Source organism: Vigna unguiculata, chromosome 1 (genome assembly GCF_004118075.2).
Source record: "Vigna unguiculata cultivar IT97K-499-35 chromosome 1, ASM411807v1, whole genome shotgun sequence".
NCBI lineage: Eukaryota > Viridiplantae > Streptophyta > Magnoliopsida > Fabales > Fabaceae > Vigna > Vigna unguiculata.
Window position 1 is genome coordinate 1,292,073 of NC_040279.1, and position 20,627 is coordinate 1,312,699.

The 20,627-nt window shown below is 30.5% G+C and overlaps 1 protein-coding gene across 1 annotated transcript; it reads left to right on the forward strand.

Moving 5' to 3' along the window:
- The first annotated feature begins 8,936 nt into the window (after window positions 1–8,936).
- Window positions 8,937–18,444, forward strand: LOC114181846 (serrate RNA effector molecule-like). The gene is made up of 12 exons (XM_028068455.1): window positions 8,937–9,432; window positions 10,190–10,314; window positions 11,459–11,501; window positions 15,377–15,451; window positions 15,552–15,626; window positions 15,741–15,788; window positions 15,954–16,022; window positions 16,117–16,917; window positions 17,006–17,051; window positions 17,331–17,572; window positions 17,667–17,849; window positions 18,142–18,444. The coding sequence occupies exons 1-12, from the start codon at window positions 9,101–9,103 to the stop codon at window positions 18,200–18,202; spliced, it is 2,100 nt and encodes a 699-aa protein (XP_027924256.1). The 5' UTR covers window positions 8,937–9,100; the 3' UTR covers window positions 18,203–18,444.
- Window positions 18,445–20,627: the final 2,183 nt, after the last annotated feature.

Genomic DNA, 20,627 nt, shown 5'->3' on the forward strand with positions numbered 1-20,627 from the left:
GATTCACGAGTCGGTGGCAACGAAAACATGTGAAGGCTTGGAGAAACAACAAAAACTGCAGCGTTGGAAAATTTAAGGAACTAACTAACTAATGTTGTGGTTGTGCAACAACTATGTATATATAAAATATATGTCTATATGTAGCAGTTTAACATGAACACTTTGAGAAGGGTAGTTGAAAACAGAGAAAAGGGTATATATGAAAGAGGTGTGAGATTGTTGAGGAAAGAATAAGAAAAAGCGTGTTGGGGAGGAAGAGGTTTAAGGTCAAAGACGTTGTAGAGGGAAGATGAAGAAGAAGTGTAAGAAAGTATGAGTCTTTGACAGAAAAATTGCATTTTTGAAGAACAAGTCGTAATGGGTGGCGACAGCATGTTTCTCTAGAAACACATAACAATAATAATAATAATAATTTATTAATGATACACTGTTACTTATGATGTAGATTACACTTAATTAAGAAAAATAATTTATGTATTTGCATTAATTAATCAAACATTTCCTCCATTAATAAATTTGTTAGGTCTGCTTTTTAACTAAAATTAGCAATTTTTTGCTTAAAGTAATTAATGTTGTTTCAAAGATTTAAAGAACACATAACTGAGAAGTAATTCTTTAGAGAAAGGGAAAAAGATTGAAGATAATAAACGTTTCTTTGGTATCTTTGACTTGTATTAATTAAAAATAATAGTAATAGTATAATTGTATTGTGTTTATTTATGGAATTGGAAGAAAAGTCTTTCTTGAGAGAGAAGAATGAAGACATATGCATAAGGGTCAATAACCAATTTAAATATATTCAATTTTGGCATAAAAATTATTAGTTTTTAGTGAATTAATTTTGTAATAGAAGGATGATATTCTAGAAAGTCAGCTAAGAGGGATTATTATTATTTATTATTAATATTACTATTCGTTGTTTAGGGGTGTCAGAATTTGACTCAAAAAGAGCTATTATATTCATTTGACGTAACTTTCTTTTTCTTTTTTATATTGATGTGGAATCGTATCCCTATAAAAATTTCTTACAATCATGTTAAATGATTAATTAAAACAAATCAACTATTAATAAAATACCAATAGATCCAAAAGGCACGGATTAAGAACTTTTTTTACACAAGAAAAATATTATCTACGGAAATAATTTACTAAAATAATTATAATTTTAAAAATATAGATATAAACATTGACAAATTTTATTTTAAAAATGAGAGACTAATTAATTGCATGACATTATTAAAATAATAAAACGGTTAAAAAGTCAAAAGTAACATTTTTTTTTTCTAAATAAAAACAAATAGGAACAGACGCATAGTGATAATAATAACAAAAATTATTATTTTATTTGCAGCAGCCTGGTTTGGTTGTGCAGTTTCTTTGTCACAATCAATTTAGATTTTTAATTATTTTTTTAATAATTTGGATTTATTGTATATTAGATCACTAATGCTTTGAGAAACGACAACAACAAGGCTGCTATTATGGCATTCCCTTCCTAATTAATTTAATTTGAATTAAATAATTAACTTTACTCTTTTAAGGACCCGTTTGCCATTTTCAACAGTGAAGGACCCTTTTGCAATTTTGTTTGGTGTTACTTTGAATTTTTTCAGATTTTTAAGAGAACAGGTAAAAAATATATTGTCTTCCATTAAATATGCCTTATTGTTCACATTTACTTACACTTTTTTAATAAGCATATTATATACATTGTTCTAAATTAATTTAATGAAGCTCCTAATCATTTTATTTTTTATGAAATTTTGTAGAGTTTACATATTCAATAAGTAATAACTTCTAGTTTAAAGGTTTATGTAATAAAATTTAATTTATTTAAAATGTTACTAAAAAATTTACCTTTAACAAGATCTTTTTTCCTTTTTACTTATATTCTCAGACACAAATTAGTAGCTACTATTATTTGATAAATTAATAGATTTGATAACATTTTTTATTTATTTTTAACTCATCGTAGTTTCTATGTTTAAAAAATATAAAGTCTCATGTGTTAAATCAATATTAACGAAGAACTTATATTCTAAATGTAATCACTTTTTTTTACAAGTTTATTGGCCAATACCATAAACAAAAAGGAAAGAATAATTAATATTGATTTAATATAACATACCACATAGGGTTTTTTAGAAAATATAGCAACATCATTGAGTTAAAATATTGAATTATTACGGAGAACTAGCGTAAATACAGCGTGACATGTGGTGTCGGGCGTGTGTATGTATATATTAGTAGATAATAATATTATAATATTATTAAGTTAATATATAAAATAAAATTATAGGTTAAAATACTCTGTTGGTCTTCGTTTTTGTTGTAAAATTTTAATTTGGTCGTCGTATTTTTATTAGTCTCAATAAGGTCCTCATTTTTGTAAATTAGTATCAATTAGGTCCTTTCCGTTAATAGAGAAGTAACATCGTTAAGTGGGTGCCACGTGTCAGCTTCTCGTTTTTTTGAATTTTTTTAATTTTTTTTAAAAAATAAATTATATTTTTTAAAAAAAATATTTATGCCACGTGTCAAATTTGTAGTGTGCCACGTGTCAATCTAATATGGTGACACTTGTCAAATTATTGTATGAATCTCAATTTGGTCATGATATTTGTTAATTTGATTTGATTTCAGTCCCAAATTTTTTTAAAATAATTTTAATTTCATGTGCTCCAAATTTAGAACAAATTTAATTTTTTTATAAATATAATGATGATACTTTTATTACAAGTGATATTTCTATTACATATTTTTAACAACATTTAATTTATTTAAATTTATATTTTACATTAAACTTTATTTAAATTTTATTTTAAAATTATAAATATATAAATTAATAAATTTATATTCGGAATATTTGTATAATATTCAATATCAACAATATTTTAGAGTTGGCTTAAAAATAACAATTTTATAAATTCAAATGTAAAATTTTAAAATAATTTTATAAAAAATTAAAATAAATATATTTAAAATTTTAATATTAAATATAATTAATATTATTAAAATATTTAATAAAAATATCAATTTTAATAAAAATAATCATCACATTATATAAAAATAAAATTTGGTCTAAATTTGGAGTGCCTAAAATTGAAATTTTTTTTAAAAAATTGGGACTTAAATCAAATCAATTTAACAAATATGAGGACCAAATTGAGATTCATACATTAATTTGACATGTGTCACCATATTAGATTGACACGTGGCACACTACAAAAGTGACACGTGGCATAAATATTTTTTAAAAAAAATTTTAAAAAATTTTAAAAAATTTAAAAAAATTTTAAAAAAATTTTAAAAAAAATTTAAAAATTTAAAAAAAAAATTTTAAAAATTCAAAAAATTCAAAAAAACGAGGAGCTGACACGTGGCACCTACTTAAGGGTGTTAGTTATTTACTAACGGAAAGGACCTAATTGATACTAATTTACAAAAATGAGGACCTTATTGAGACTAATAAAAATACGAGGACCAAATTGAGATTCTGCAACAAAAACGAGGACCAACGGAGTATTTTAACCTAAAATTATATTTATTAAAATTAAAATAAAATATATAAAAATATGAGAGAATAACTATCACTAAATTAAAAAAATAGAAATAAATAATATTTTAAATAACAATTATTTTTAAAAATTTTGAAAATAATTATATTTTAAAAAATAAAATTAAAATTTTAAAATTGAGACATAAAAGAGAGAATATCTTGTTACAGACGAAGAGAAAATAAAATATTATTAAGCCTATTTATGAGTAAAATATAAGTGATGATTAATTTTCAATTTTGATTATTTGTTAGCATAACGATATTTGGTTATTAATTACAAGAAATAATTTTAAATATAAAACAATCTGAATATCATTATGATTTTTGTTTCTCAATTCGAAATCCCTTTCTCCCTCAATCTCGCGCAAATCTGGTCCCGGTTTTCCCTCTGTTCTTCCATTAATGTCTTGGATAATTTGGTTGTTGGATTTTGCTTTCTGGTTCATTCATTATCTTTTTCTCCTTTGCATATGATTGTTGCTGCACTACCCTCATTCCCTTTCTTCAATGTTTTGGTGAATTTACATACTCGAATTTCTACCTTACCCTATTCTATGCTTGAAGTGTTTAACATTGTAATCAATTTGTGAAGAAGTCATGTGGGCAACCGGGAATGGGGGCAATTCCTTAATAGTATGAGAATGTTTGTTGTATGTTTGATCTTGTTCGGTGTGTGAAATAATTAGGTCTCTAGAATAGGTGGACAATAGGGGCAAGTGTAGGGTGAGATCAATATAGCTATTAGGTTTTTAAAGTAGTCAAATGGGTTATGAACAGGGGTATGCAGAAGAGTAACAGGATTGGTAGAAATCTCAGGTTAGGAATCCAGTCATATGTAGTTGTCTCAGGGATGTGTGGTTGGTTCCGAGAGTGGAGGAAAACAAGTGGCTTTTGGGCAAAAACTTTGGCAAGTGAGGTAAATTAAGTGACAGATCCAAATTGATGTATTGAAAGTGGCAGGAAAAATTGGAAATGCAATGCAGAGGTTTCAGCTATTATGCTCCAACTTGACTCATAAATGGCGTGTCTTTGTCTAATACGTATCGGACATCAACACTCATATGATACTTTCGAATAATACTTTTTGACACACGGAAAGATATTTTTTTATTTTTTACATGATTTTAACAATTAAAATAAGAAATAAATTTTATATTATAACTATTTTTCACATATTGAATATTAGATATAGATAGATTAGATTTTTTTTAGTTAACAATGTGTTAGTTAACCGTTTCAAACTTAACATGTATATACACGCGTCCTATATTTTTTCAATTTAATAATATCTTCGTGTCCTTGTTGTATCCATTTCCGTATCCGAGTAACATAAGGTTTCAGAGATGTTGTTGCATTTATTGTTAGATAGCAGAGTGCAAAATAGTGCAACTAGTCAGACATTTTTGGTACCACAGTCATACCAGAAATGTGGAAATGGCAGGGAGAGTTGTTTATGAATATGAAACTGTTATAAGGGTTCCTGCATTGTTATGGAGTATGTGAGGATGTTTTGTTCTGGGCAGGGAGAATTGTTTTGTTCTGCATATGTGTTTATGTCTTGGTTGGAATAAGATTTTTTGGATTATGGTCAATATTGTCTTTAGTTCTGGTTGTTTCAATTTGGCATCCTTATATGACGTGGTCCTTGGAGATAGATAGCTCATGTTTTGCTACTTTTTTTTTTTAGTTTGATTCTATGGTAGAACATGTATTGTACCTTATAATTGAATGTCTTATTTGCTGGAAAAAACAAAAAACAAAACACTACCATCTTACTGTTATCTCAGTAAAACCTTAATAGTCCCATTCCTTGCAGAAACCAGGCCTATAAGTTCTAACCATTGATGATGGTTAGCAAGGTCTTGGGAAGGAGAAGAATCAGCATGGTAGGTAATAGTAACATATCCAAATAAAAAAATCTTCGGAAATATTATTATTTTTACGTTTGATCAGTTATTTGATAAATAATCACTGAAAATTGTATAGCATTCCTTCTTGCTCTTCTGGCTAAGATTAAGTGTAGTATTTGTTGTTATGAATTTGATTTTTTACTAGTGAATCTGCTTCCAACAGGTAGGTATACTCGACCATGGAGATGGAACAGGCTCTTCAATTTAGAAATTGAGAAAACCAGAGTTAAGAAACACCTTAACCACACCATAGCAGCAATTATGCAGACAACAGTAGTGTTTACTTCCCAGTTGTGCCTGCCTCTCAGTTAGATTGTTATGCATGATAGGATAATTCCGTTTTCATAATAATTACTTTAGAAGTTAGATTTAATGTGATTTTTTATTAATTAAAACTTATATTACATGGAAAATTAAGCTGAGTTTTCTTATTCTTATTAAATGATTCCTATTACAAAATGATGGTATATAATTTCTCAATGTATTAGAAAGATCAACCCAATGTTGAAGGTATAAGAACGTCAACGAGACGGGTAGGGTACGGAATCCGTACCCTACCCGTTGAATAAACATCCACCTCGTATCCGTCTCTATATCCATCGGATATCCGTTATACGGGTATCCGTCTATTTTGTTCATATTCGTGGGTATTCACGGATACCCGTAAATATCTACTAAATTATTTAAAAAACAAATATTTAATCATAAATTCAAATAAAATAAAATAAAATACATCATTGTCATAAATTTTAAATAAAGTTCAAATAAATTCAAGTTCATGCCAATCTAAATAATTATGAAAGTAAATATAAGATAATGTTCAACATAATGAAAATTTTGTAATTAGTGTTTTGATCAACAAACTCACTCTCTCCGATTCATAAACAAATAATAAACCTCAATTGTTACGTGTCAAATATTCTTATTTTGATTCATCGTTTGACAATAAGCATACCATAAACGTCATTGTCTATGTAGGGTTTGATATATATGTCCCATTTCAAAGAAAGGAAAGAGAAGAATGTCAAGGGGTGTATCTGGAAGAAGACAACGTACCAATACTTGAAGAATAAAGACAAACGACAAGATGTGCAACTTAGAAAAAATTAGGTCAGAATATTTTTTAAATATATATATATATAAGGGTATTTTTGTGAATCAAAGTTTAGCGGGTATCGGTATCCACAGGTACGGATAATATGATACTTGTACCTATCACATTAACATGCGAATATAAAAAATACAAGTATTTACGAGTAGCGGGTATCCATTTTTAATATCCGTTGCGGGTTTTATTCGCAAATACTTGTAGATACAAATTTTTTTGACATCCCTAAATACAAAATACATTGACTTAGTTACATAGGATTGAAAAAAAGAAAAAAAAAAAGAGAAAAACAAACTTTCTCTACCAAGAAGAGGAAAGGTAAAACAGAAAAATGGGCAGCAACGATCATGCTAACGGTATAAGAAAATAATGTATCTCTAATAATTCCAAAGCTCTTAGTGTCAATATTCATTTATTCTTCTTCCTTTGCTTTGTGAAACAACCTTTGCATTTGTATTAATGAGTTACCTTGAACATTAATTTGGTAATAGTGTTCTATTATTATTTTTTTTTTTCACGTTTTCATGAAAGAAACCGAAAAACTAGCCATTTTATTAAGGACTATAGTGTACTCTTATTATTATTTTAGTATGGTTTCTATATTGTGGTTCCTTCTTCGAAGTTGCACAGCACATTCTGCAGCTTTGCAATGCCATGCACAAAGCTTTGTCCACGGTTTGCTTCCCAACACAGTATCCTGAAAAACACATTAAATGAATAGGACAAAGATATATAATTTATAAAATTTTTAAAAAATACTTTTATTTACATATTAATTTTTATTTATGTAAAACTTGGGGGTAAAGCCCGTGATAAACAATAAAGCTGTGCCACTGGTGATGAGTAAGTTTTTGAATCAAAATAAAATTATTAGAAAATTTTGAAATATAAAGAATATTTTAAGATTAAAGGATAAAAAAGAGAAACATTACTATATACAATTATTAGGATACGCGTCCATTAATAAGCGTAGGTTAAAAACAATAACGTTAAAAAAAGATAAATGAAAATGTCATATGATCTAAAACTAAAAAATCCTGACATAAAATTTTAGAATTATTAAAAGAAGAATTATAGTTAACAAATAGAAATATTTTCTTAAAAAAGTTATGCTTTTATTAATGGTGTTTATTTATTTTTATTTCGTACTTTTTTTTTCTATTTTGGAATAATCATTATATTATATTGGTTGTCGGATTAAGTTTTTATTAACTTGAAAAGAAAAGGATATGATGGACTTTATTTGATTTAGGAAAAAAAAAATACACAATGGTGAATTTCATTTAGTTGAATGACTTGGTAAATAATTTTTTGTAAATTCACTATATTGTTGTTTTAGAAAGGGAAAAAAAATATTTGTTATGGATAAAGGCACTACTACCCTTCCAATGTTATAAATCACTTTGCCTAAAATAATTATTGTTATTAATGATCATTTAAAATAATTTTAGCACATTTATAATCTCTTATAATTAAAAAATTAACAATACACAATTTTTTGTGATCATATAAAAAAAATATTATCAAAAATAATATATAATCATATTATTAATAGTGTTAATTATGTTTTTTTACTTAAAGTGAAAATTTGAATTAATCTTTTTCTAAAATTTTGGACAAATTTTGTTTTCGATCTTTATCAAGTTCTAAATCATTTAAACCAAATTTTATTAAGTTTATTTGACGTTTCAAACGCATTTCTCAACTGATACTAAAGCGAAAATGTGTCGAACAATATAAACAACTCAAATGCTAAATTTGATTAAAATAATTAAAGTTTCTCACCTAACATTGAAACAAAAATATATCAAAAAGTATAATCAACTTAAATATTAAACCTTAAATAAACTTAATAAAATCTCATTAAAAGGATTAAATCCGTGTTTTTCAAAAATGGATCAAAACAACTTAATTATCGTCATGAAATATTAAATAAATTTAATAAAATTTGATTAAAAAATTAAATTTACGCGTTTCAAGAATAGAAAGATTAAATTAGACCAAAATTATTTTAATTTTCATAAACTAATAACATATTTAACTATTATTATTATTATTATTATTATTATTATTATTATTATTATTATTATTATTATTATTATTATTATTCAAATAGTTGTGATAAAAAGTATTATCTCTCCTTTACTATCTAGTTTACATTAAACATTTGATATGATTAAAGTTTAAAGTTATTAATTTATCTCATTTTTGTTTAATCAAGCATTGCTATATTTTTAACTTTTGTAAATACAACCTAATATATATATATATATATATATATATATATATATATATATATATATATATATAAACCCTAATTAATTATCTCGTCCTAAATCCCTTTTGATATCCAATTTTTGATTTGTATGTGAACCACGAATTCACTTCATCTTTCACATTCTTTTCCCAACAACACACCACACTCGTCTTAATCTCTTTTGCAACCTAACCCAAAACAAAACATAAATCTTAAATTCAATTGGGATTAGGTTTTACCCTCCATCGATTCCTCTTCCCTCTGCAATGGCTGAAGTCATCAACATGCCCCCCGAATCTCTCGATCAATCTCCCTCTGCTTCCGCTCCTCCTCCACCCCCTCCACCAGCCACTTCCGCCGCCGAAGATGACCCCCCTCCCCCACGCCGCCGGGACCGCCGCGACGATCGGGAATTAGACCGTCACCCCAACCGTAGCCGCGATTACTACGACCGCGACAGGGACTTCAAGCGACGCCGTAGCCCCAGCCCCGGCTACCGCGACCGCCGCTACTCTCCACAGCCGCCATCGCGCCGCTCTCCTCCGCCGTATAAGCGGTCTCGGAGGGGCAGCCCCCGTGGTTATGGACCTGAGGACAGGTGATACCGGCTTTGCCCTAATTTTTGAAGTAGATGGAATTTTGGTTTGTTATATTTTGAATTAGGCCTTTCATTTACAAGCAAAAGATTTAATTAATAATGACGGAGTTTGGGTTGAGCACATGGTAAGTCCAACTCAAAACTGCCAACACTAAAATAACATTGGAATAAGGTCATGTATGTTAGTCTAGTTTATTTGAATTTTGGGGTTTTTGTGGTAAAATGTCGTATTTTTATTGTGGTGGAAACTGTTGGTTGAATTGATTGTTTATGTTGCTGTTAAAGTAGAAACCCTCATGGATGGAGTGTAGATGTTTTTTCTTCAATGACATTTAGTTGGATGGCAAATGAACTCTGTAATTCACAAGGGAGTTCAGGTTCCTTTGGCGGAACCCTGGACTTTATCTATTTCATGATTCTTTCAAATTTCACCCATTGTAGCATGACTACACAAAGATGAGTGGTTTTATGTTGACTGAATGATGTGATGATATATTCATGCTATCCTATTATTATTTAAATTGTTTATATTTATAGGACACACTATACTCAAATGAATTGTTATATGTTGACTGTGTGATGTGATTTCATGCTGTCATGAAATTTTTCAAATTGTTTATAGGTAATACATTAGAAATATTTTCTTTCACATTTGAATTTGTTGCTTTACATTCATTTCACCCTGGGCTACGTGTCACACCTTATGCTGATAATTTATTCATTAATTTACTTAATTTATTGAATGTGATTAAAGCAGATTTGGGTATGAGTATTTTGGTGGCTATGAACGGGGAGTGGGTGGAAGGACTGGTTATGCAGATGAGAAGTCTTACGGCAGGCTTGCCCATCGATCTGGCGCGGGATATCATAATGGGATGTCTGGTATGTTAATAATTTTTAATTTTTAATCCCCTTGGGTATTTTCTTTCATAGTGTAGATGACATTTATAATTTAAATTTAAATTTTATTTTCTAATTGAGCTATTTTAAACACATTTTCCCACTTTGCATACTGAAAAATAACTACACATAATATAATAGTTTTTTTTTCATGGTCTTCAATTTCATTTGTTTGTGTTGCTTATGATGGGAATTAAACTGATAATATCATGCTTTATGTAGACATTGTGTATGCTGTTTTGGAGACTATTCCATAGCTATAATATTGAATCAGCATGGTTAGTGCAGATAGAATGTTAAATATATATAATTCTTCCATTATAACAAAAATAAATATCTGTCCTATAAGTCATTACGTACCCTATGCTGCTCTGTTTATTCAGTGTCCTTTTTTGTGCTATTATCAAGTTTACATTTATAGAAGCTTACATTTATTTGTTTGTCAGACAACAAATTATCAGATTCTATGACTTCAATACATATTGTAGTTAACTGTTCTGTCTGCGAGTGAAAAATGCTGATATGAATTAATAACTTTTTTACCTGCATAATGACAGCACTCCTATTGACCTCAACATTTGAAGAAATATAATATCAGACATTTCAGTTTTATCCATGGGTATGAGTCAATATAAGTAATCAATCTCTTTCTCAATTACAACGTCCTTTGAAATTTTGTTCATTCATCATATTTAAAAAATTGTACTCAGAATTCCTTGTTCGCCTCAGTGGAAGGCTATTGTTTCTGTTAATTTCTTATATTAAATAAAAAGTTATTAATTGGGAATATCATGTTTGTATATTTCCCCTCATGCCATTCAAATTATTTTCATTTTTTTCTTTCTTATCAAGCATTTTCATTGTGCTTGTGATTGTGTTATTAAATGACTTCGAAATGACTGTTCAGATGTCAAGCAAAGAAACTTGGATTTTTCTTGTTATTTTGTTAGCTTAAAGGATACTCTTTCTCTTGTATGCCCTACTAACATTGGCGCATTTTTAACATGATAATTTTTGTTGTAGATCAACACTTTTATGCTATTAGGTACATACATTCCTTTGTTTTTTCCCCAGATGAAGTCAGCTTACTGTCAGTATGTTCCTGTATTGTGCATTTGTTTTGCAGATGTGGGTGGTTATGCAGATTTGTCAAGTGGAGGTGCACAAAGGTCAGTTTTTTTTCTTTAATTTAAACAATCCCGAATAAATGTATCTGCCTTGTTACATCTATTCCTTGTGCTAGATCTGCTAGAAATTCTATCAACATGATGGTAGTTGAGAAAGGAAATATGGTGAAGGAGCCAATATACTCTTTAAAACATTGCAGGATTGGAGCGTAAGCTTTATAGGTTATTGAGAGTTCATATCATCTGAGATGAAATGTTTACTTTACACCCTGAGTTGACACCACCAGTTCTCTGGTACTATTTGTTGAGCAATTTGGGAGATGTGATTATTAGAGGAATTTGAGATGTGTTACAAGGATGTGCATATTCTGCATCTCAGTTCTCCTTTATCCTTATATAGGCATCTGAAATACTGATTCAAATGCACTCTGCAATACTGATTCAAATGCACTCTGCAAAGACTGAAGTACTGCATTAAAATATCTGTGACTGAAATGGCATTCAAATGCAAAGATACCTTTTGACAAAGGAAAGTTTAGGAAGAAGCTATCCTGTCATGGCAAGTTAATTTCTGGAAAGTAACAGGGACAATTGTTGTCTGAGAACACTAAGGGTCTCTTTGGGAGAAGTGGTAAAGAGGGGAAATCATACAATAAGTATGGTTTCCCTCCCTTTTTCCTTTTCCACTTCTTTCAAACAGCCCCCGAGTCTTCTTCGATGGTTGGTGAAGATTGGTTTCTCCAGGACTGGTGCTTCTATATTCATCATGAACTTTATAAGCAAAACTATATTTAGACAAACAATCAGTCCAGACAGGATAATTGTTAAAAGAAAATCACTGAGTAAAAAAAATCAAAGAAAGTAGCCAAACCTTAACAAGAAAAAGAAATTCCTTCGTTGATTATATTTTCTGGATGTTTTGATCGCACTCACACATGGATATATATATATATATATGTATATATATATATATATATGTATGTATGTATGTATGAAGAGAGAGGGAGGAATGAAATTATACTACCATAAATTACTGTTTACATCAGCTTTCAAACCATCAATAAGTTTATATAGAATGTGATTTTTATTATTCCAACTACTGGGTATAACTATATATTGGCTTAATTATATCAATTTTTGTCAAAGTTGAATAATTATTAGAATATAGTCAAACAATTTTTGTTTTTATGTTTTAAAAGTATATATTACGTTTTGTTTGAAAGAGATATCAATAGAATATTAATTGTGGATTAATGTATAACATATTGTAGATATATTTATTTGATAAAACATTAATTCAATGATAAATTTTTGAGATAAAGTTATATTAGCTTTTATGGGAGTGCAGGAAGAAATGGCCCGTTTTTTAGCTCATCTCTTTCTATTTTTGATTTTCGGGCCTCACTTTAAGTCCAACATCTCTTTTACAAAAGTATATAAAATATGATCAACTGATAAAAATAATAAAATAAATTAAAGCATAGTATATTACTGGTAATTTAATAGAAACATTAAATTATTATATTATTCATAGGTATTTTCTATAGGAGGTCAGGGATTGTTGTATGTGGACAAAGGAAATACTCAAATTATATGCCCTTTTTATGAAATCTTGAAATGTGATTTTAATGTGAAGTTCTCTTTTAGAATACCTTTACTAAAATACATGTGTGTACCCTATCTAGTACAGTGGTACTCCTGCCTGATGTAATCTACAGAGCTTTAAAATTGAAGAATGTTTTAATCACTCCTTTGATTCCTGTATTACCTACACACTTGTTCCTTTAGTTTTTATACTTAAAATCATCTTTCTTTAGTTCATACATGTCATTTTTAATCCATTTTGGTGTAGTCTTTACTGTAGAAATTTAAATGATGTATAGGGACTAAAAGAGGAAAAATGGTATGTTCCTATACTAGATTAAAAAATGGTAGGGATTAAACTGATATTAGAGAATAAAAGATATGAAAAATGGTATGGTTAAGTACTAAAGTAGATAAACAATGTTTGTGTAGGGACTAAAAAGGGATGATTTTAAGTATAGTACCATGGTTATCAATATCACACAATTTGCCATATTATGAAACTAAGTATGATTTGATACAATTTAAGCAGTTGAGAATAGAAATTGGTGAATGAATGGTTTTGGTGATTGCTACGAATCAGGCTTAAATTTTGCATATATAGAGGCTGCAGTTGCATTCAACTAACCTAACTCTATTTCCTAACCTTAAATGACATTATGCTGTATGTTTTCACTCTAGTAACTTTTGTGTTGCAGTTGCAAGATGAAACATTTTTCAAATTTGGACCTTCAGCTTTAACTTTTAAGTTTGAGCCGATATTTAAGTATTTTCTGTTTAGTATCAACAGAAAACATTTACTTGATGATATATTTTTTTTTTAATTACTGTTTAATATCTTTTGATCATAAATAAAAACTATTATAAAACAGTAAAATCTGTTTTAGTTTTGCAAATAATAATTTTGGTTGCAGAATTTTTATTATGTTTAATAGATAATAATTTTAACAAATACTATTTATTAGAAATTTTAATATCATTCTATTATAATAAATTTGACCAAAACTTATGTATCTCATGCTCCAAGAGTATTATTTAGTTTTTAATCATGAATATATTCTTTAATATGCCTTTGTTAGTTGCATATACTTTGTTTATTATTGATCATGATTCTTAAAATTCAATTCATGATCTTGGCGTGTTTTGTATACCATGTACAAGAGTGCTGAAAGAGGGGGTGCTTTTCTAAATACAGCAGTTTGTCAAACAAGTTTGCAACAAAATCTTAATTTTTGAACCATTCATTTTACTTTAATTTCTTGTATTCAGTTCATATCCAACAATATTCTTTAAGATTTTGTAAATTACAAAATATTCTATTTCACGCCGTCATTACCTTTTGGTTTTATTTATACTCAATACTATTTCATTGATTTGGAGTTGTTTACTACCACCTATATTAGGGCATCTGTGTCCTTAGATAGGACATACTGAAACTGTCATAAATTATGTTCTTATTTGTGAGCTTATGTGCAATGATCAAATAAGAACATAATCCAAGTAAGTACAAACCTTACCTTAGAGGCCTATTTTGTGAGGTTGTATTAGGTTTAAATTTAATTTTCTAAAATGGTATCAAATGTTATCCTAACTAGGGTTATTGGGTTTAATATCCCATTCTATTTCCATGCTTGATATGTCTGGTTCTTAGTGTGAGGAGATGCGTTGGAGTGCAAATTTCATCTTACCAGCTAATTTTGTGAGAGAGAGTTAAAACTTAGTCTACTTTTTGAAATTGCAAAACAATTCAGTTTCATTTGATTGTTTGTCCTCATGTCATTGAGTTCTTACCCATTTATTTTGGTAGGAAAGGATGGCATTTTGTTATAATCAACAGAAGTTTCAGCATGCCACTATTTATTGATTCTGTGCTTATTACATTTTGACACAGAATGCAATAGAATTTCCTGATCTCTTTTATTCACCTTGTTTCCACCCTCTGTTGTGAAGTCAAATGTACTATTTTTAACCTCGTCTCCTGTTGTGCTATTATGCTACTAAATGGTAAAAAAAGGAAATTGTATGCTATACTTTATCTCATATTAGCACATGTACTGACCAGTATTATTTTCTCCGCTATGCCTTTGGCCCAACCTTGTGGGAAGTTGTGTTTTGTGCCTGTGCTTCGACTTTTTCAAAATTTATATACCTAATTGTATCTCCCAACTTTGAGTTTTTATCAGTAAATAGAGAAAGTAAAATTAAATTTATTATTTATTGAAATTCTATTTTTTTTTCTAGCTGTATTTATACCAGTTTCTATTTGAATTGTTGATTATGTTACTATTCATGGGAAAGTCTGTTTACAGTTTAGATGTTTTCAATTATTTCAGAGAGGGGTTGATGTCCTATAAACAATTCATTCAGGAGCTTGAAGATGATGTACTGCCAGCTGAAGCTGAGCGTAGGTAAGTGTTGGAATATGATATCCTTTTCATTGCACATAAGCTCACAAAATAACTTATTGGATTCTTGTTGACTAATTATATACTTAATTTATTTTCCTAGGTATCAAGAATACAAATCAGAGTATATTTCTACTCAAAAAAGAGCTTATTTTAATGCTCATAAGGATGAGGAGTGGTATGGATTTTCTTGGTCCACTTCTAAGATTTTTATTTTGATTCCTGGGTTATCATCCTGCTTCAATTACGTGCAATCATCTGATCTTTCCTTTTTTGATTCTTTTTTGTGTAGGTTAAAAGATAAATATCATCCAACAAATTTACTGACAGTAATTGAAAGGTGAGTTTTGCAGATATTCCTAATGCAAAACTGAGTGAAGCACCCTCTTTACGTTGATGGAACATATAACAGAATTTTGAGTTGGGTGGTTACTAGATAGGATGATGGTAAATTAATATTTTGAAATACTTTTTTACTAATCCTCTCTGCCACATCATCTTTTAGGAGGAACGAAAATGCTCGAAGACTTGCCAAAGATTTTTTGCTGGACTTGCAGAGTGGAACATTAGACCTGTATGTTCTTGCTCTTTCGCACGATCTGCTTTTGACTGCTCTTACTCATGTGATCAATATGTTTTCGTTTCATGATAATTTTCAATCAATGCAGAAATCCTGGTTTGAATTCCTCTTCGTCCAATAAGTCAGGGCATGTCAGTGAACCTAATTCAGAGGAAGAAACAGATGGTGGCATTAAGCGAAGAAGACATGGTAGGGGACCTAATAAAGACAATGATTTCTCAGCTGCACCAAAGGCTCACCCTATCAGTTCCGAACCTAGACGGATACAAGCAGATATTTTAAAAGCTCAGGCTGTTGTTCGTAAGCTTGACATGGAGAAGGGTATTGAAGATAACATCTTATGTACTAGTGACCACAACAGAAATGATGACAAGTCTCACAGTGGGTCTGTGGGCCCCATAATAATAATCCGAGGCTTAACATCTGTGAAGGGATTAGAGGGTGTTGAGCTTTTGGACACACTTATTACATATCTTTGGCGCATTCATGGTATTGATTATTATGGAATGGTTGAGATTAACGAGGCCAAGGGATTTAGACACGTGAGACCAGAAGGAACAGGGCATGAAGAAACAAGTAAATCAGGTTCCGAATGGGAGAACAAACTTGATTCATTTTGGCAGGACAGGTTGAATGGTCAGGATCCATTGGAGTTGATGACTGCCAAGGAGAAGATAGATGCTGCCGCAGCTGATGTGTTGGATCCATATGTTAGAAAAATTAGGGACGAGAAATATGGGTGGAAGTATGGTTGTGGAGCTAAGGGCTGCACAAAGCTTTTTCATGCGGCTGAATTTGTATACAAACATTTGAAACTAAAACATCCTGAGCTTGTAATGGAACTGACATCAAAATTACGTGAGGATCTTTATTTTCAAAATTACATGAAGTAAGTATTAATTAAGGCTTCTTTTATTTAGTGGTTAGCATTGCTGGTGTCGGCGGACACACTTACTGTGCTCTTTCTCCCATTGTAGTGATCCTGATGCTCCTGGTGGAACACCTGTCATGCAGCAACCTCAGGTAGTCTAGTTATTTTGTTTACCATGCACTTGTATACCTTGAAGAATAATATTACTCTATCTTTATTGTCCATTAAAGAATGTTATAGAAACGTTTTGAGGTCCCGGTTTTGGTGGTTGTTTTTCTGTATCGAAGCATTTTAGCATCATTACAGATGTGGTCTGTACTGTTTTCTGCATTTCTCTCTAAATATTTGCTGCTATGTGGGAAATTAGACTTATATATTTTTGTATTAGCAATGATTTTCAAATGCTGAGTCCCCTTTTGTTCTGCTTGTAGAAGGATAGGTCTATAAAGCGAAGATTAGGGGGTTTGGAGGGCCGATTAAAGGATGACCGTGGTAATCGGCGAGACCAGGACAGGAATGACAAAATGAATGGAGACAACAGTTCCCCATCAAATGAAAGGCAAATGGGCAACCATGATGAAGCAATGTATGAATACGGAGGGCCTGGTGTACCTCCATTTACCTCAGATATGCCCCCTCCTCCACCAGTTTTGATGCCTGTACCTGGTGCTGGGTTGGTTTCCCTTCCCAATTTTGTGATTCCAATCCACTCTATTTTTTTTTAATTGAGGATTTGTTGGTGCTTAAATAATTTTTCAATTCTACAGGCCTTTGGGACCCTTTGTTCCTGCTCCACCAGAAGTTGCAATGCAGATGTTAAGGGAGCAAGGAGGACCGTCGTACGATGGCTCAGGAAGGAAGATGCGATCTGGTCCTCATATGGGTGGACCAGCAGGGCCTATAATTGCTGTCCCTCCATCCTTTAGACCAGATCCTCGACGGATGCGAAGGTAATTATTATGCTGTCTTTTTACTCAGATATTCCCTTGCAGGTCTTAGAAATGGTTCACTATCTTAGAATGGTTACATATTTATTTTATTTATTTATCCCATTGTAAGAAAAGCTCATTACTCAAGATATTTCTTTATTAGCTACTATGTTCTGGGAAAAATTGATGGGAGTTCAAGCAAGGATTTCCATGTCACAATATAATATAACTCTGTGCACTTGACAGATATGGGCATTTACTTGTTTGTTGTTCTGGAAAAACATTTACTGATTCTCTATAAATGGTGGTGCAGCTATCAAGATCTGGATGCCCCTGAGGACGAAGTAACTGTGATAGACTATCGGAGCTTGTAGGAGTTGGTGGGATTCATCTAATTTAAGGGATCTTACACTTTCTTGATGAAAACTGCATTAGGGTTCATTTATTTCGTGCATTTGTCTGAGAATCTTATTTTCTGATGTGAAGAGCCGACGGATGTGACTTTGATGATGTTGTACTAGAGATAAGATATTTGTAGAATTCATTCACAAAATGTCATATCATGTGAAAGGATAATTTATAAATAATATTAGCTGATTTGTTATTTACTGGATAATGGTATGCTTAGCATCATGTGAGGGAAAAGTTACTTGGTAAATGAGAAGTTTCACTCTAATTTATTTCCAAGTATATTCTGAATTCTTTTGAGGGATTAACACTAAAGTTTACATCTTTTAAGAGAGATTGATTATTTATTTCGTTGGGTTGAGTTAAAGGGTAATCTGATGGATGGGTGTGGTTAACTGATGTTTAGGAATGGGGTTTTTCTTCTGTGGGTTGCGTATTTTAGAACAATTTTTTTCTTTTTGTCTTGTCCATTTGTTTTATGAACTGTCTCATCCAAAATATAAAATTTGAAAATGTATACCTCATACATTGACAGCGTGCCACTTCATATCTCATCACCAGGGGATGCTTCAGATCGCCTTTCCTCTGCATGAAGTGAAAATGGTGCTTAAGTGATCTGCATTGGGTATACAAAACTAGCAGATGATTTTTATAGACCATTTCATGTAATACTATTTTATCATTTTTCAAGTGGAAAAGAAACTAAACATTCATTTCAATCAAAAAAAGGTTTATTTTCAAATAAGTGGAAAGAAAGAAATTTCAAAGATGACTAAATGTTTGTAATCCCATAGAAAGCTTCAACACTAAAATCTATGCCATTTTTGCACAATCGTTGTAAAGTTGGTAATAGGAATTATTTTGGAGAACAAACTTTCCCCATAGTTTCAGTGCCTTAGTTTGTTTATAGAGCTATCTGCTAGTATTTATTCTTCGTTCAAAACACCAAAAGGATGGAAAATACAAAACAGAAATATAAAGTGAAAGGACTTTTCAGTCACAGCTCACGATAAGCCTCTGAAGCTGTTCTTTGTGCTTCATGAAATTGAGGCAAAACTCACAAAAGAACAGCTTCAAACAGTCATTGTATTCTGGAGAGAAGGGGGAGAGGTACCATGTCTCAATCTCATATCTTCCAAGCTCAATAGTAGCTATATTTTTCACTTTTGTAAATTCCACATGTCCCCATAATTTAATATATATACAAATTTGAAATACAATCACGACTATGACATAAGAAAGCAATGATCACTACTATGACATGATAGCTTCTTCCTAAACTTTCCTTTGGCAAAAGGTATCTTTGCATTTGAATGCCATTTCGGTCACAAATATTTTAATGCAGTACTTCAGTCTTTGCAGAGTGCATTTGAATCGGTATTTCAGATGCCTATTTAAGCATAAAGGAGAACTGAGGTGCAGAATATACACGTCCTTGTAACACACCTCAAATTCCTCTAATAATCACATCTCCCAAATGGCTCAACAAATAGTAGCAGAGAACTGGTGGTGTCAATGCAGGGTGTAAAGTAAACATTTCATCTCAGATGATATGAAAAACTCTCAATAACCTATAAAGCTTACGCTCCAATCCTGCAATGTTTTAAAGAGTATATTGGCTCCTTCACCATATTTCCTTTCTCAACTACCATCATGTTGATAGAATTTCTAGCAGATGTAGCACAAGGAATAGATGAAACAAGGCAGATACATTTATTCGTGCATTGTTTAAATTAAAGAAGAAAAAAAAGAAAAAACTGACCTTTGTGCACCTCCATTTGACAAATCTGCATAACCACAGTTAATATCCACATCTGCAAAATGAATACACAATATAGGAACATACTGACAGTAAACTGACTTCATCTGGGGAAAAGATTACCCTTTAAGCTAACAAAATAACAAGAAAAACTTCTTAAAAAATCTAAGTTTCTTTGCTTGACTTCTGAACCGTCATTTCGAAGTCATTGAATAACACAATCACAAGCTGAAGGAAACTGGTTAATAAGAAAGAAAAAATTGAAAATAATTTGAATGGCATGAGGGGGAAAATATACAAACAAGATAATCCCAATTAATAACTTTTTAACATAAGAAATTAACAGAAACAATAGCCTTCCACTGAGGCGAACAAGGAATTCTAAGTACAATTTTTTAAATATGATGGATGAACAAAATTTCAAAGGACGTTGTAATTGTGAAAGATACTGATTACTTATATTAACTCATACCCATGAATAAAACTGAAATGTCTGATTTTATATTTCCTCAAATATTGAGGTCAATAGGAGTGCTGTCATAAATTCTCACCAAGAACAAAGCATAATTAAACTTATGCAGGTAAAAACATTATTAATTTATTAATCCTTGGAATAAGTTTTGAAAATACCA

What these genes read in the sequence shown, in the direction of transcription:
- LOC114181846 (XM_028068455.1), top strand. Translation starts at nt 9,101, where the DNA reads ATGGCTGAAGTCATCAACATGCCCCCCGAATCTCTCGATCAATCTCCC. An exon ending in ATGCCTGTACCTGGTGCTGG is followed by an intron (nt 17,573 to 17,666) that starts GTTGGTTTCCCT and finishes TCAATTCTACAG; the next exon opens with GCCTTTGGGACCCTTTGTTC. An exon ending in GATCCTCGACGGATGCGAAG is followed by an intron (nt 17,850 to 18,141) that starts GTAATTATTATG and finishes ATGGTGGTGCAG; the next exon opens with CTATCAAGATCTGGATGCCC.